The 17,497-nt window shown below is 40.8% G+C and overlaps 2 protein-coding genes across 2 annotated transcripts; both read left to right on the top strand.

The window, feature by feature from the left end:
* The first annotated feature begins 1,044 nt into the window (after positions 1 to 1,044).
* Positions 1,045 to 6,182, top strand: pdhb (pyruvate dehydrogenase E1 subunit beta). The gene is made up of 10 exons (XM_088636567.1): positions 1,045 to 1,175; positions 1,270 to 1,329; positions 2,450 to 2,557; positions 2,658 to 2,720; positions 2,808 to 2,843; positions 3,185 to 3,470; positions 3,870 to 3,980; positions 4,330 to 4,421; positions 4,864 to 5,005; positions 5,716 to 6,182. The coding sequence occupies exons 1-10, from the start codon at positions 1,065 to 1,067 to the stop codon at positions 5,859 to 5,861; spliced, it is 1,155 nt and encodes a 384-aa protein (XP_088492693.1). The 5' UTR covers positions 1,045 to 1,064; the 3' UTR covers positions 5,862 to 6,182.
* A 1,302-nt stretch (positions 6,183 to 7,484) lies between these two features.
* Positions 7,485 to 17,088, top strand: LOC148661982 (BTB/POZ domain-containing protein KCTD6). Its single transcript, XM_088636568.1, has 3 exons — positions 7,485 to 8,071; positions 8,694 to 8,816; positions 14,873 to 17,088. The coding sequence occupies exons 2-3, from the start codon at positions 8,790 to 8,792 to the stop codon at positions 15,557 to 15,559; spliced, it is 714 nt and encodes a 237-aa protein (XP_088492694.1). The 5' UTR covers positions 7,485 to 8,071; positions 8,694 to 8,789; the 3' UTR covers positions 15,560 to 17,088.
* The last annotated feature ends 409 nt before the right edge of the window (positions 17,089 to 17,497 follow it).

Below are 17,497 nucleotides of genomic sequence, written 5' to 3'. Positions count from 1 at the left end.
CACTTTTCTGGACACTCCACTCAAAGCGCATTACAGGTAATGGGGACTCCCCTCCACCACCACCCACCTGGATGATGAAACAGCAGTCATAGTGTGCCAGAACGCTCACCACACACCAGCTCTCAGTGGGGAGGAGAACAGAGTGATGAAGCCAATTCATAGATGGGGATTATTAGGAGGCCGTGATTGGTAAAGGCCAATGGCCAATTAGCTTTCCCAGGAGGTGTCCCATCCAGATACTTCAGTGGGTTGCCAGTTGTGCGTTGTAGGGTGATATAGCTGCTCGCCAAATGTGGTGCAATGTTTGTTTGTTGTTTCAGGATTAAGACAAGTTCACCCATTATTCAATACTATACTAATCTACTTTCAGTTCTGACAGTTCTGTGACCCACTTCCCACAAGGCAATCTATAAATGCAGTAACCTGTGTTACTACATTAGGAGCATCACAGAGGCTGGCCTTGGAACTATTGTGTCTTGAAATTTAAGTGGTGTTGGTTACATGCAGTGTCATATACTTCACTGCTTCAAAATAACAGCTGAAACCAAATACTGCATAAATTCTGTGGCCAATGAAATTTCAAGCAGGTGGATGAGTTAGGCAATCATTAATACAACTAAGCTGGGTAAATTAAGAGATAAGGTAAGATAAGACAAGACTTTATTGATCCCGTAGGGAAACTGATGATTACCTTGAATATAAAAAAGACTGTACTATTTTTCAAACATTTGCGCAACATTTCATGGACACCTGTTTGGTAGCCTATTTGTATCATGCCACAAAATGTAATTGCACACTGTGCAAATACTGTGTATTTTAAACATAGATAAAGAGTATTATTACAGATTAAAGTAATATTATGCATAGATCAATTGTTGTCTCAAGCAACGCAGGGAGAAGAAATGTATTGCTCCCGAAACCGAACCAGCCAGCCTTAATTAAAACGGTGGCTCACATTGTCCTTGGACTGAATTCAATCTTTTGCTGTCACAAATTGAGACTTCCGCTTCCTTTACCGAAAGAAGGGCAGTGATTGGTTCTCTGATTTTCCTCTCTTCCAATTGATGCCAGTATCGCGCTCTGTTATTGGTTTAAAAGAGGGATCCAGGGGGGTGTTGAAGTTAGAGGACAGGTTCAAGATGGCGTTGTTTAGGAGCTTGGTTCAGTCTGGCAGGGTAAGGGCTTCTCTAAGGTTTTGTTATGGCTATTTGGTTATTTGAGTCGATGCTTCAACTTGCGGTGTGTTTTTGTTTTCTCTGCCCTCAATAGAGCGTAGTCTCTGTGACACTGAGGAGGGAGTTTCACAGGACATCGCCGGCTTCTTTGCAGGTACTTTTCTACTTTATCCAAAGCCGCAGGAATGACGGGAGAAGGTTAATTTACCCAGAATATTCTATGCTTCCCCACTTCTGGTTGAAGCTAAGCTAACCTACATTTTGTAATGCAGGTCTACGCCTTCTGACAGGTTTTCTTGTGCGCTGTCACGGATAACTTTGACTTTGTGAGGGACCTCTGAATTTGTGGGTGGTACCTTTCCGTTTTGTCTTGTGAGTAGGCGATAGGCTGCTTCAGTACGAGGAATCTAGAAACGCTTAATGTAGTAGTACGTAAGCCGGTAATTGAGGAATTCGAATGCCAGACGAGTACCAACTATGTATTGTACCATAAATAGCGTCTTCAATATGCAGTGTTAGTTGCGTTTAACATGCTTAATTCAAGCCTTCTGATGCCACTCGCTGTTTCTAGCAGATGAGTGCTAGCTTAGGTGCTTGTAATTTTTTTGTGGGGGTTCCATTTGATTTTCCTAAAGGATTAAGTAGGGTAGGAGGCTCAACTTTTTTTGTTGGCCTAAGGTTTTGTGATTTCCCCAGTTAAGCAATGTCCAATTATAGAACTAGTTGACCTGGTTTTCATTTTACATCTGAGCTTTGCCTTTTCTAGATGTCAATCTTGAGGCAACTAATATTGGCTTTACAAATCAATATCCCCCTTGATTCTGGTGTCTTTTGCATTATCCACTGTGTGCAGTGCTAAACATCTAGTAAATGCCTATTGCTGTTAAATGAAACCAGAGGCTGCTCTGGGTACACATTTCAGTATAAAATCCCAATGTTCCAAAACCAGTTTTGGCATGGTGGCCATTTTGTGTGCATGTACTTTGAATGCACCTTCCCTGCAAGGCAGGATTGAGGTCCCTTCAAGAGGATACAGATGTGTGTATGAAGATCTGCCACCAACTGGGCCAAATGGTCTCCTTGTTTGTAGGCAGAAATACTTGGCATGCTTCTTTGCTTACTTTCTGACAAGTGACTATCTTAATTTGGCAAATTTCTTTGCTTTTTAACTTGTAAGTAGAACCTTAACTTGGGTTTGAGGTCTTTTAAATTAAATTGGTATCTGGGACTTTCCTGTTGCATCATCTCAACCTAAGTAACCCTTTACCTTCAAGGTGACTGTTCGTGATGCTTTGAACCAAGCAATGGATGAAGAGCTGGAGAGGGATGAACGCGTGTTTCTGCTTGGTGAGGAAGTAGCACAGTACGATGGTGCTTATAAGGTAGGCTAACATCCAAAACCAGTTTGTGGGAATACATTTTGTAAAGGACTTGTGCCACATGGGTGTTGGACTTAATTGCCATTGTTACTGATTTTTATAGGTTAGCAGAGGACTGTGGAAGAAATATGGGGACAAACGTATAATTGACACTCCCATTACTGAGGTGAGCATTCTTTACTTAAATGCTGATGGGGATTTTCTTAACCAGTTGCTGTTCATTATGATAATGTGGCATGTTGCTGTCTTCTAGATGGGTTTTGCTGGCATTGCAGTTGGTGCTGCTATGGTGAGTTGACTTCTTTTCGTTAGAAGTCCATATGACTTAAGTATTGCTGTCATGTCTCTCTCCAACCTCCCTCATGCCTTGCTAGCCATGAACCCCTTGTCAACTTTCATTTTCTAAATGAAGAACAAATGGTATCCTTAATGTTGCATTCTGTAAAACATTTGCATCCATCTGTACCTCTACAATCTGAATGTTGGCCATAGACCTGTGTCTGATTTACTATCACTAGCCACATGTCTGTGAACAGCTTTGGCTGTCTGACCTCGGTGTTGAGGAAATGTGACAACTGGTATAAAACTGTCAAATGTTGACATGATGCTAATTTATTGATTTCTTTCCAGGCTGGTTTGAGGCCTATTTGTGAGTTCATGACCTTCAACTTCTCAATGCAAGCCATTGATCAAGTTATAAACTCGGCTGCCAAAACCTACTACATGTCTTCTGGTATACAGCCTGTCTCCATTGTGTTCCGTGGGCCTAATGGAGCTGCTGCTGGGGTGGCAGCCCAGCATTCCCAGTGTTTTGCAGCTTGGTATGGGCACTGCCCTGGTCTGAAGGTGCTCAGCCCTTGGAATGCTGAGGATGCCAAGGGTCTGCTGAAATCGGCTATTCGAGATGATAATCCAGGTACTGTAGCTCTAGGGCATTAATGTTTTGTCCTCTTTACTCCCTCATTGGGCAGACTTTTTTTTTTTAGAATTTTAATACTGTTAACATGCTGTAAAAAAAAAAGCAGTTTGGTTTATACCCTTCAGCATTTGATATTAAGTTGGTTTTTTTTTTTAGACTTATTTCAAAATGAAACTGTTAAAGTTGGGTAAGGAAATCTAAATCTCATTATGGTGATCAGGATTGGTGGTTTATAGACTCCACCCTGAACTGCATACAATGAGGGAAGGAATAGTCAATTTTAAGTGGCCTACAGAAAAATCAAAGTACTGATCTTTACAACTCCCAAAGGTCTGCCTGCCTCAAGCACATAGATGTGGAATTTTAAAATTGTGCCTTTCCTCTCCTCTCCGTCAGTGGTGTTCTTGGAAAATGAGATGATGTATAGTGTACCATTTGAGATGTCTGAAGAAGCCCAGTCCAAGGACTTCCTCATACCCATTGGAAAGGCTAAAATAGAAAGACAAGGTGGGTGCAAATGAAAACACTAATTCTTGCTCTATAGGGGGATTTTAAAATCCATCTCCAGGTGGAGGGATAGTCTTGTAGTTGGAGAACATTCAACTTTAATACAAATTGAACTGTAATATGGGTTAAAATGTATGGAGCAACCTGGTTAGCAGAAGCTCCAGGGTTTGAGTTGGAGGTTCTCAATCCTGGTCTTGGAGGACTATGGTCCCAAGACTTTTGAGTGAAGTCTAAAACTGGTCTAATTGCATGTTCTAAAATTTAATAGAACTGGCAGTCCTGTATTCTTTACCCAGGGTTTGAAGATTGTTTGGTAGACTTAATTTATAATTTTTTTTTTTCCCCTCAGGATCTAATGTTACACTAGTTTCACACTCTCGGTATGTGGGTCATTGTTTGGAAGCTGCAGCCGTTTTGGCAAAAGAAGGCATTGAGTGTGAGGTAAGCCGTCCATGCTTTGACTACATGAAAGCCAGTAAGGTCTTAACTGCATACACTCTAGACTTGATGGTGTTCTACAAACATCTCCTGCCATTTCAAGGTCTCCTCTGTGAAATGTGGAACTCAACTTAGTGGTGGATTTAAAGATCTACTTAATTCCAAATTTCATGTGGCACTCTTAAGCCTAGGGAAGATGTGGCCATTGCTGAACCCTAGTCCTCAGCTGTGATATGCTCATGGAGTTAAAGATGGTCTTGGTGTCTGCCTCTTATAAGGCATGGTGGTGCTTTGACCAGTGGGTATGAAAAGAGCAGATGTACAGGTGTTGTAGCAAAGTGTCTCCAGCCCCCTCCCTGCCCCAAAAAGGGATCTTGGTGGGGAGCAATTACTGAAGCTACATGTTAAGAGAACAGTAAGTGATCTACTGTAATGGTCTCTCCAGGTCATTAACCTTCGCAGCATTAGACCTCTGGATATGGAGACTGTTGAAAACAGTGTGAAGAAGACCAGCCATCTAGTGACTGTAGAGGGGGGATGGCCACAGTTTGGAGTGGGAGCTGAAGTTTGTGCCAGGATCATGGAAGGTAACTTGCTCATGCATTCCTACAATGCAAAACATGGTGTGGATGTTTCATTTCTCTATAGGGATCTTAAAAGTAGCATGTGTTTTTTTTTTTTTGACCACTCTAAATGTGGGGCTACATGTCCTGAGTAAACCCAGAACTGCAGTTTGTGTATTTCTGTGAGGAAATTGAGCCACCCTTTATCCTAGAAGGGAGTCACTTGGCAAGCATTAGCATGTTGTAGCTTTTTAGTTGCAAACAATAATTGGGTATGGCCATTATGTGCCAGATGTACACTCCAGATGAAGGCAAGTTTAGACTCTCTCCCCTGGCTAATGTCTGAAACAAGTTGCCAAATTTCTTTTTGGAAGCATGAATGAATCTTTTGCCATTTCGCCATCCTAAAGATGTTTCCACCTTGGATCCAATGTGATCAAACTTAATTCCAAAGTGTCAATGCTGCTTTTAGTGGCAACTGCAGCCACCTGGGTCTCCCATAGAAGCATATGGGTGGCTTGGTGTGGGGAACGGCCCTCAATTTAGGGGTTTTGAAGTTGGCGAGTTGGTACCATGGAATTTATTTCAAGCAGAGTTGCAGTTTTACTTGGGCTTTGAAGATGAGTCCAGCATTGTGCAGCCATGTTAGCTCCAACTTAATCAAAGCTGCCAACTGTACAGTTCTGTATAATTGAATGTGCTCAACTTTTTTTTTCTTTTTTTCCCCCCTTTAGGTCCAGCCTTCAACTACTTGGATGCTCCTGCCAGCCGAGTAACAGGGGTAGACATCCCCATGCCCTATGCCAAGATCTTGGAGGACCACAGTGTACCTCAGATAAAAGACATAATATTTGCAGTGAAAAAGACCCTGAATGTCTAAGTACAGTGACAGACTTCATCTTTGCATTGTTTTGGTGACACTAGCACTTAGTACATCTTGTTCTTCTGTTCTTTCAAAAAGAACATCTTGTAATATGCAGAAAGGACAGTTTTAAACAGTCCTGGTATGTCCTTTTGTATGGATTCAATCTGTACTCTTGCTTCTGTGCCATTTTGGGTTCAAAACCTGGAGTCTTCAGTGTTTTCTTGCACCATATCTATCTTTTTCTCCTTAAACTATTTAAGCGCACAGGTTAAAGGTGTGGTGCTGGCAAACTAAGATCTTGAACAATATGGGGAAAAATCAAATTAAAAGATGTTATGCTCCACATGGTTTCCTTTTGTTTTATTAAGTGGGTCCAGTGATACTGGAGAACAAGGTCTAGAATATCAGTTTGTGTTCTGAAAATGCTTCAAGGTGTGCCTTGGGGTGGGGGGTACTTTCAACAAGCTGTTTCACCACTATTGTGAAGCTTTAACTACAAAGGCAAATGTCACAATTTACAGCTAGAACTCTACAAAGCATAATGTTAAAATGTGGCCATGTGCAATAGAAACTGCCCTTTTGTTGGGTGGGGGGGGGTGTAATTTTCATTTTGGGTTCAAGTTCCTGGAAGGTATTGGCTTTGCACAAATGAGGCAATAAAGGTGTTTTAGCCTGCAGCATGTGTACATGTTCAAGCAGGCACTAGTGCATGTTGCTTAACTTGGATTTTAAAAGTAATCCAAGTTCTACAGACTTCTTGTAATTGGTGAAATACTAGGAGATGAACAACTTGTTAAGGTTATGTTGGCTGGTTTACCCTCAGTATTTGTGGCTCTGAAAGCAGTGTGAATGGGTACTTCATGGGAGTACTTCATTCTCATACCATAGTGGTGCAAGGTTTAACAATATACAGGGATGCCCCTGAACAAGCAACACTTCCTGATCCTGGCAGTAATTATCTTCTTGGCAGGTGTAATAGTAATCTTTCTGCCATGGTTTGAGAGACCTCTAAAGGTTTAAATGAATTGTATTCACAGGTGGCTGTCAATTCTATGTAGCTTAATATACTTACATGTTCAAGTATGAGTGCTGTTACTTTCACTTAAGTCTTAGTTTGTGTCCAAACTACAAGTGATCTTTCCATTGGAGTCCTTTTTTAATAAAGCACCCAAATACTCTATGCATGTGTATTTGTTGTACAAAGGTGCAGTGAGACCAACTATATGCTATTGTATTGCCTTTTCAGAAAAAGGCAGCATTGGGGAAGATGTCGTGAAATGCCCAATGAGTGTTATAAAGTTGCATGTATATTTTAAGCTGATCTTGGAAAATGTGGCAGGAAGACAAGTCAACTGAAATGACACCTGAGAAATAGTCCCACCTTGACTGTCATTAAAAGTGGATCTTTGGCCCCAAGAGGGAAAGGATTGAATAAAGGTTGTAGTGAACCATTTCAGTTTTTAATAAGATGGCAAGTGGAAACTTTTCCACCACGACCAGTAGCTTAAATCATAATGGGGAGATGCAACATCCTACCTCCCCCCTATCAATCCCAAAGTAAATTCCTCTGACGTTTTCCCAGTAATGTTAACGGTTGCTTAGCTGCTGTGCTGATGAGCTCATTCTACCTCCTACACAATTTCAGATGAAAGCAGGAATAGACTAAAAGGTATGGAGACGAGCTACATTACGAATTCAACGCTTTTTTTCCACAAATCATGCTAATGTAAAATAGTACTTTTGTTAATGCGTAGGAAATAAAAAGCGAAATTTGTTTCCTGCTTTTTTTTTTGTTAAACACGTTTAGCCTCCAACGCTCCTACTTAAATGTGCATTTTCATCGGAATTTCTCTATAGCCTAGGAAGTGGAAGAATATTAGTGGTGACGTGCTGCACAATAACAGACACCACGTTTCCGGTTCCTTCCGTACCTTATGTTACTTGGCGAAATAGAGAACGCTAAACGCATTCCTCCGAAAGCGCTTCGAATGTGCTTGGATTTTCTCTTTTTTTATGAGCAAGACTTCCTGAGCTCCCTCTGGAAGCAGAAGAATACCTGATAAAATACGTAGAGAAAGTAATTGCTCGTCCCTCTTCTGTTGCTGCAGTGGAACAGGCGGAGTAACACTGCTTCATCCAGGCTTCCAAGTCCAACTTCGCGGAAATCGGTGCAAAGTGTCGTTTTCCTTATTTTGGGAGGACAAATATCACGGGTCAACAAACGGGTAAGGATGGAAACGCGGCTCTGCGTGAACGTTTCGCCTGTTTAATTGACACAGCGTGAGATAAAAAGATTCCCTTGCTTAATGACTTAATGATTTGCTTTGCAGCTGTCCCTGCGGAGGTTACGTTGCATCGGCATCTTTACAGTTTTCAAAAGTAGTCTGCAGAGCAAAACCAAACCAATACAGTATCCACTATTACATTGCATTATGCGATTAAACGATCATTCTTATATGTCCAGATCCGTGGATCATTTATTATCCATGTCGTGTCACATCCAGTATAGCGAATACCCTTAGCTGTAAATGTGCATTTTCAAACCTTCAGACAACTTTCACCATGTCCGCGCTTAATAATTATTCATGCAATATTCCAGTTTCACTTTTGCATGGCAGGGCGACAAGGCGATAGATTCCAAACCCATTCTCCTATTTTAATGTCCTATAATATTTGCGCGTTTGCCTACACGTTGCAGGTAATGTCTGTTAACGGGATAACAGAACAGACGATCGTCTGTATGTGAATCATCCATTCCATTTAACCTATGCATGAATACTCCAGAGGGATATAAAAATCCGTTAAGAATCAACTTTAGTCGAATAATTACGTTTTTCGCTGGTGCAGGCGAACAGCACAAAGACGGAGGCATTACACGGGGGAAACCAAAAATATTCAGCCCGACATCTCCGTCCCTGTGGAAGGAGCCAAGCGTTGGAGCAGATGGATAATGGAGACTGGGGGTACATGGTGAGTGACTGATTAATTCTGAATGTTCCTCGGTTATGGTTAAGTGTGAAAATTATATTAAAGTCCACCATGACTAGAACTGGAGTCAATCCTGATTTCTATAGTGTAAACAGAGGGCACGTTCCCTGGATGGATACAGGTTAGCTTCCCAGAAGAGTATGTTGTGCAAGGGTGCAAGTACCTGCAACGGGACTTTGAATGCAAGCTCCATGTTGCCTGCCCTTAAGGATAAAGGAGAATTTATACCACAGAGTATGGCTCCATTGGAGGCTCACTAGCATTCAATGTTTGCCATTTCTGGTGTCCTCTGTGTTACTTTTTCAGAAAATAAATCTTTTTGAAGCAGAGAAAACCAAGTCCAACACAGCTGTATTTCTTAAAAAAGAAGGCTGCAATTGCAGAGTGACATGATGGAGATATTATGAAGCTTTCAATTTTTTGCACAGCAACAGACTGGTCTGATGGGGCTTGGATTGATTTCTGAATTTGCCCTTTAAGCACCGATTTTTTTAAAACGTATTTTGAGCACTGATCAGGCTGAACTGTTTGGACTTTTCTTCTCTGTTCTGCTTGGACTTTTCAGGGCCGGTGAACGGCTTTTAAAACCGCAGATCAGAGAGTCTAGTGGGTGCCTTTGATGTATGCAAATCTGTTACTTATCAGACCTTAAAGCTAATAAAGCTCTTCATTACAGTATGCCTCAGGGCTTACCTGTAGCTTCATGGCCAGAAAGGCTAAAACAATCTTTGTAGACTATTGACCTGTAACGCAACAAAGCGAAGGAAAGCAGTGTTGTGAAAGTAAATGATCCAGTGTTTTGTAGCACAAACGCCTACTTTGGGAACTTAAGTCCTATTGTATTGAATTTCACCTTGATTATTAATGTAATTTCTTCTGTTAAACAATTGTATTTGGATTCATGACTATTCCGTATGGTGAAGTCCTTGCTTTACCATCTTAGTGTCTGGATATTCAAGCACTCATGCTTGAGTTACATTTTTAGCAAAGGAATCATTCACGCTTTTTATTGTGACAGTTTATATGGCAATTCGCCCTTTTGGTCAGTTGGTAATACTGATTATATTTCTAAGAGACATTTTACACTGATTATTAATTATTATTTATGGGCGTGATAGATCACCCAAACTGCTTCAACAAACTCACCTGCATAATTGTAAGGGTATCCAATGTTCATATGCAGCAATGCTAGATAATTGATGGTTAAAAACGTATGCCATGTAAATTAATACAATTAATTTCTCATTTTCTCCACCTGGCTTCTAAAACATAATTGCCTCTATGGGTCATCTGGGTGAGTGTTACACTGAAGAGGTGGATGGAGGTATAATATAAAGTACATGTTTTTCATGAGTATTATATACAGACGTAGCGAAATGGTAGAAACATATTATACCTGAGAAGTTCTGGTTTAGAGCCTATGCAATAAATCGACGATCCTTCCTTGCGTCTGTGAGAGGGTTTGAATTGTTGTGCAGTCATCCCTGGTGAACAACTGGATGTGAGGACGATCTAATGACGCTATTTTGTTAACCGGGAAAAATATTGGTAGCAAACGCATATTGCCAATTTGAAAAAGGTACTTCCAAGGCTTCTCACAGTCTATGCTTAAATTTGTGTTTTTAAAAGGAATTATTTTTCTTTTTTTGCGCTCCAAAATCTTTTAGCGAAAGCGCACCAAACAGACTACAAACAGTCCTGGTCTTCCACTGGTGTTTTCGCTGATCTTAGTGGTGCTGGTGTTGTGGGTTATCGCTGGGCTCTTTTCTTGTAGTCATCACAGCTGACTAACCCAAACCTTATAAAACAGTCTCGCTGAAGGCACGGCAGGGCTTTGGTCCAGAATCATGCTGCCATAGCATGTCCATTCCTTTGAGAAATCGTTCAATGTAAACTCGCATGTGGACAAATAAATAGAGTGCATTCTGGCTCACAAACAGTTTTGTACTTGAACATCTCTGCTGGCGTGTGCTGGAATTTTTTGTTATGAACAAATTAACCGTGTTTCAGTGTTAATTATTCCATGTGGGCATTCTAATCTTTCTACTCATTTACAGTGTGTTAAATCATCAATCGAGTGTTACCATGTCTTTCTCTTCCATAATATATTGCTTTGCAATTGTCGAGATTTTTTTTTTAGTAGACATTAAAAAATAGCAATTCCTGATGGTTCAAATACTTCTAAAATTAATAGTGTCTCTGATGTCTAGTTAATCTACAGTGTAGTCCAGATTGATTGAAGGAAACATAATTCTTCTACACAGCAATGTTTTATGCTCTGAGTAATTTCCAGAGTTGTGTGAGGGAATAAAATAGACTTCTGCTGTACTCATTTAGTTTGGATGTTCAGCCCTCTGGTGTTTTGGCACTTGTGCAAACAACAGTGCTCATTCTCCAGATGTAGCTGTAGGGTCTGAGCATGATTACAGCTGTGTAACTTGAGTGGCTGCCTTGTTCTGATGTGGCTTTAACAAAAAAAAATGGCTTTCCTAAAAAACATTGCTGTTTATATTTAGAAACCCAGATTAAGAGCAGTAAATTGCTACTTTATAATATGTAACACTGTATGTCAATGATGCGCCGTGGAGTATATTTGAAAAGCTAAATACAGGGCTCAGCTGAAAATATGCAAGTCGTGGGAGAGCCAGACAGTCTGTGGGGATGCCAGTTGGTCCAGGTGGGTGTGAAGATACAGAGCTCTCTTTTGTAGAAAATTAGACACTACTTGGGCAAGACAGCCTCAGATCAAAACCATAAATAGCTGACACCTATGACCTTTCTTACACTGAAATCAGCATGAGGAGGTAACCATGGCGGCGCCATGGTTAGCACTGCTGTATCACAGCGCTGGGGTTCTGTGTTCAATTCCTGGGGTGCTATCTGCATGAAGTTTGTGGGTTTTTCCCGTGTTCTTGTGGTATTTCCACCCTCAATCCATAAACCCAACCCGGTAGGTCGATTCTGGCAGAACTGGCCCTGGTGCGAGTTTGTCTGTGCCCTGCGATGCACTTGCACCCCGTCCAGGGTGTGCCCTGCCCTGCGCCCACTGCTTGCTGGGATAGGCTCCGAAAAAGGGGTCAGAAAGTGGAAGGATGGAGGTAATGTAAGTTGCAGACTGCTCAACAGAAGTATGGAGACACTCTGTGTCTGGAATTCCGGCTGCTTTGAAGGGAAGGGCAAGACTGACAGCAACAGACTTAGCGACGGGGACAATCTGAAGGGTCAAATGTAAGGGGACACCCGGGAGGGAGGAGCCAGAATGGCAGCACATAAAACAGCTTTAGGACCACTTTTTCAAATGGGCCGAGGTCTGACAGTGCTGTAGGCTGTGCTCAGCTCAGTCTGGGAGGTCATTATTGGCCATTATAACCAAATGCGGACCAACACCTGGAGAAAAGGGTAAAAATCTTAGCAGCAGTGTTCTTACAGTTTTTACGCACTGGAGTGTCCCGTGAGCTCAAATGTCAATGCTGTATCTGGGGGTAAATGTGTTATGCGAATGTCTGTCTTGCAGCCTGTTTTATTTCATTTACAGTGGCATAACAGCATTTCCACTTCCTCATCACAATGTAGAGAGGAGCTAGCTATTCGAATTCAGTAATTGATTCCAGTAAATGATTCAGTAATTAAATGCAGTAGTTTTTGCCCAGATCCTACATTTGTTTTGTTCTGCTTGTAGAAGGTCATATTTTATACAATGCCACAGAATACCATATTTAGAGAATAATTACTGAAACAAGGGTTAATCATTGGCAAAACTAAATAGGAAATAAGATGTTATGTAAGATTGGTAGTCTGTAATTGGTAGTTTTCCTTCTACCATGTGGATATTGCATGTAGTTTGAGAGACAAGATTATATTTTCATGAAAATCCTAGAGGATGTATGGACCTTGTAAGTGTTTAACCTGTTTGTTACTGTCATTTGCGGGGTTAACATACAATGTTTATTCATAAACCACTCTGAAGTTGAGGCAAAAATAAATTATTGATAAATAACTAATAGTAAATGATAACGGTAAGATGACAATTTTAAAGTCTTATTTCTGAACACACCAGTTCAAATCTGTTATCCGTTAATTCTTTAAAGTGGAATGATGGTAGAAAACTAATTAAATAGCAACAGGATATCACATTTTGTTATTTACCTACTCTAGGGCATATTTTGTTCACAGCTGGGGATGTGATAATGTATACAGTACAGAGACTTTAAAACAGGCAAAGCATGCGTTTGTCATGTATCCAGAGTTTATTATTGTTGTTGTCTGATATAATTTAGGAATTTTTGGAAAGTTAAATCAATAAAGCCTTCTTTATTCAGAAAAATATGTTCTTGATACACAGCCCTGAAATCCTCCTACTTCATTAATACAAGGGCCAAGTGTGTTTTAGTGAGTTTGACAGTTTATAAATTCTTAAAATGTACTGTATTCAATTCAGCTCAAGTCTCCAAGTTCCTCCTTCTGTTCTCTGGACACTGAATCATTTTCTGTGTTGACTGGCATTGCTCAATGATTCGTCTCACTGAGCCGAAGGACTTGGAGAATCAAATAAATGATTCATCCAGGGACTTGTTGTTAGTGGGATTCACTGCAACGATTCGTTCAAAAAGAAGGAATCGATCACAAACTGCCATGCTGGTTTTCCAGCATGATCCATGGATAATTGAAGCTGTTACTTAATTCACACAAATATTCCTGTTTGCATCCTCTAAAATTTACACTATATTTAAAGGGTTCTTTGGCTTCTGTTTGACTTGCAGTTCTCAATGAAAGTCTCTCCGTCATGATCGATTTCCTCACCTTATTGGGCAGTTGTTACACAGGTTTTAGGCATTGTCTTTTCATTGCATTCTTTAGTCTTGATAATGGCTTGCTCACGCATCAGGATTGCTGTAAGCTCTTAACGTTTTAGCCTCTTCAGTAAGCCACAGGTTTGAATCGGAGTCCTGGCGATCTCCAAAGTATGTGTATATTTCCTGACTGCTAGAAAAGGTTTTGTTTTCCTTTGGTTAATACTGTGCTAATGATAGCAATCAAAACATTTTCATATAAACATCCCATTATTAAAAAACTGTATTTGCTTATTATGTAAGATTGATTTTTTTTGCAATATTTTGCCTTTTTGTTTCAGATGTTTGATTTAGTTTAATGGTATTTTATAAATTAGCAAAAATCTCAGGGCTCTGCGTAAAGGCAGTGAGCTGATTTGATCCATGTGGCTGTCTCACGAGGTAAATGATAATAGATGTTCAGAATGATAATGGTATCTTCACCACAGGCTGTTTGGGTTCACAAATGGTGTCGTGGAATACATTTCATGGAATGTAAAATATGTATCAGGCTGAAAACCCTCCTATTCTTCTGCACCAGAGACAGAGAAAATTCCTGATTCTTTTGAATATTTGTGCCAGGAAAGGAAAGGCTTGCACAAGTTTATGAATAAGTGACAGAACTTCTAAGTGTTTTTCTGGATTTGGGCACCCCAGTTGAATGCGTTTGTAGTGATGGGGGAATAAACATGACCACATTGAGCATGTTTAAGTAACAGAGCACTTTCAGCACTTTTCTTACAAGTACAAACATGTCATTGGTTGTATAGACACTGGCTTAAGCACTTAACCAACCTACTGAAAATGATATAACTGAAGACAATTTGCTTTAAATGTGTGTTTACACTGTATTATTTATTTTACTTTGTTTGATTACAAACAAAAGCCCTGTTCCTTTGTTAATGGCAACTCAGGATGTGAATCCCAGAATATGACACTGGTTTTGCCCATGTAGACACAGAACAAAGGTTACTCTTAACACCGTGTACTTAACGCCTTATGACCTCTTTGTTGAGCTCTTGCTGGTTTCCCCCGATGGCCCTTTCATGACTATATTTTTTTCTGTTCAGACACTTGTCATTCCCTTGCAGTGGCAGACCATGAAGAGTTCTACCTTGGGAAGCCCCTGACAGGTGTAAGGTGTATTGTATTGTAAACAGGGCCAGTATTGTAGCCTGCTGCAGCTCACTGCCATACCTCTTTCTGCAGATGACTGATCCAGTCACTCTGAATGTGGGTGGCCACCTCTACACCACATCCCTCTCCACCCTCAGCCGCTACCCTGACTCCATGCTGGGGGCCATGTTCAGTGGTGACTTCCCCTCCACCCGGGATTCGCAGGGAAACTACTTCATCGACAGGGACGGGCCCCTCTTCAGGTACGTGCTTAACTTCCTGCGCACGTCGGAGCTGACGCTGCCCGTGGACTTCAAGGAGATTGATCTGCTGCGCAAGGAGGCCGACTTCTATCAGATCGAGCCCTTGATCCAGTGCCTGAATGACCCCAAGCCCCTTTACCCCCTGGACACGTTTGAGCAGGTGGTGGAGCTGTCCAGCACGCGCAAGCTCTCCAAGTATTCCAACCCTGTGGCCGTCATCATTACTCAGCTCACCATCACCACTAAGGTGCACTCCTTGCTGGAGGGCATCTCCAATAACTTCACCAAGTGGAACAAACACATGATGGACACCCGGGACTGCCAGGTGTCTTTCACCTTTGGACCATGCGACTACCATCAGGAGGTCTCCCTGAGGGTGCACCTGATGGAGTACATCACAAAGCAGGGCTTCACAATCAGGAACACAAGAGTGCACCACATGAGTGAGCGTGCCAATGAAAACACTGTGGAGCATCACTGGACTTTTTGCAGACTGGCACGAAAGATTGAAGACTGATGTGCTGTTATTGCTACCATTGTGTTATTGTCATTATGAACTTGCAACACTAAGCATATCTTTGGCCTATAAAAGCCTGGGATTCATTAATAATCTTAAAAGAACCTTTGAGTCTTGTTTAAAAAAAACACAAGTGTAACTCTTAGATTTACTTAAAGCATGTTTTAAAAAGTGTTTTATAATAAACAATAATGGAACACAGTAATGAAATGGCGTTTTTTTTTTAAACCGTAATGTTTTGTATTTAATTGAGAGTGCTGGCTGATTACATATTGCTAATCGGTCCATTCTCAACATGTTATTGGATTTATCTGCTTAGCAAACGCCCCCTCTGTTGCTAGTGTTACTCTGCATTGGTTGACAGCAAGAAGTGCTGAAACCCTTTCTGCTTTGTGTGATAGAAGGCTGTTGTGCACCTCTGGGAGTTCCAGTGTCCGCCAGGACTAGGTGCCCATTTAGTTCCTCTGCTGTGTATAGTCTTCTAGTGTGGCATGGCTGTTGATCATCCCCCAGGAATGTGCTGCACTCCAGCAGTGGAAGCTCTTCACTGCACAAAGCATTGTGGAGTTCTGGAACAAACTACCAAACCATGTTCTCCAAGCCGATACCATGGCTTTTGTCATGAAATCTCTGTATGAGATCCATGGATCAACTAGCTCCAAGTGACCAAATGAGCTAGATCACCTGAATGGCCTGACACTTGGTTCCAAATTTTCTTAAGTGACATTCCTTAAACCCTTAGGCACTTGGGATTCATTCATTCATTAATTCTATACAAATGCAAGGAACCAATGCCAGTGATGAGTGTGGTACAGATTGTATTGTATTCTTTGTATTTGATAAGACTGCTGTTGTGCAAATTGTAGACATGCTTTCTCAAGCTAGATTCATATACACACCTTAATCCGAGCAATAAATATCAGTGCTGCTGTCGCTATTTTAATATTATTCCTCCACATGTACATGTACACATTCCTGTAGCCAATGACTACAGTGGATAGATTGCTTTTGTGTGTTTTTTTTTTCTTGACAGCTGTAGCTTTTATCTCAGGAGCGTGTTTCTACATCTTCGTTTTACAGCTTTGTTAATTTTGTGGGGGAATCAAAATGCTTAACCTTTAAGATGTTCATGTGACTAGAAAACAGTAGTGTTATGATTTTAAAAGGGTCTTAAAAACCCACCACAGTATAGAGACTTGAATGTATTAATCATGCAAGTCAGGGAAATCAAAAAATGTTCTGCCATCTTCAAAGCTGCTTAAACTTTCAGGATCTCTCCAAAAAGCGAAACATGAATAAGAATGTTTTTTTGGTGTTTTTCTGCCAAGAATCCCAGTAGCCAATGGCGTGTTGCTTTAGCCAACCACTTTCTATGCTTGTTTTGACATTGATTGATTAATTAATTACACTAAATTTCTGTATAATGTGGTATATGTGTCTAACTTTTATTGCATACCTTAAATACCTGGTAGTTATGATGATAGTGTTAGTGATTGTAATATTGACAATAATAAAGTATACTATGGAAAGATGGAGTGTGATCTTCCTGCTGGTTTAAATATCTCTTTCTGTGAGTATAATACTAATGTAATAATTAAAGTGTTTTATATGATTATCCATCTATTCATGTTGTAACTGATTTATCCATACAGGGTCATGGGAGAGCAGGACCTCATGCTGGTAAATGACTGGAAGGCATGATAGACCCTGGATGGGATATGCAGGGCATAAAAGATTATCTAGAATAACTCAATTCTTTTTTCTATTATTTCTTTTGTTGCTGATGTGTAGTATTCTAATATGACATATTCCTGTGAATCGAGGACACTTGAGACACTTGAGACAGTGATGGCAGCTGCAGAAATGAACAGAGCTGTATAGGGGCAGCTACGACCTTGAAGAAAAGCTTTTATCATGGAGTGATGACTTCATGAATGT

The sequence above is a fragment of the Lepisosteus platostomus genome, chromosome 6, assembly GCF_059453375.1.
Source record: "Lepisosteus platostomus isolate fLepPlt1 chromosome 6, fLepPlt1.hap1, whole genome shotgun sequence".
NCBI classification, from domain to species: domain Eukaryota; kingdom Metazoa; phylum Chordata; class Actinopteri; order Semionotiformes; family Lepisosteidae; genus Lepisosteus; species Lepisosteus platostomus.
Note: the sequence above shows the minus strand (reverse complement) of the source record. Positions and strands in the feature narration are given on the sequence as shown.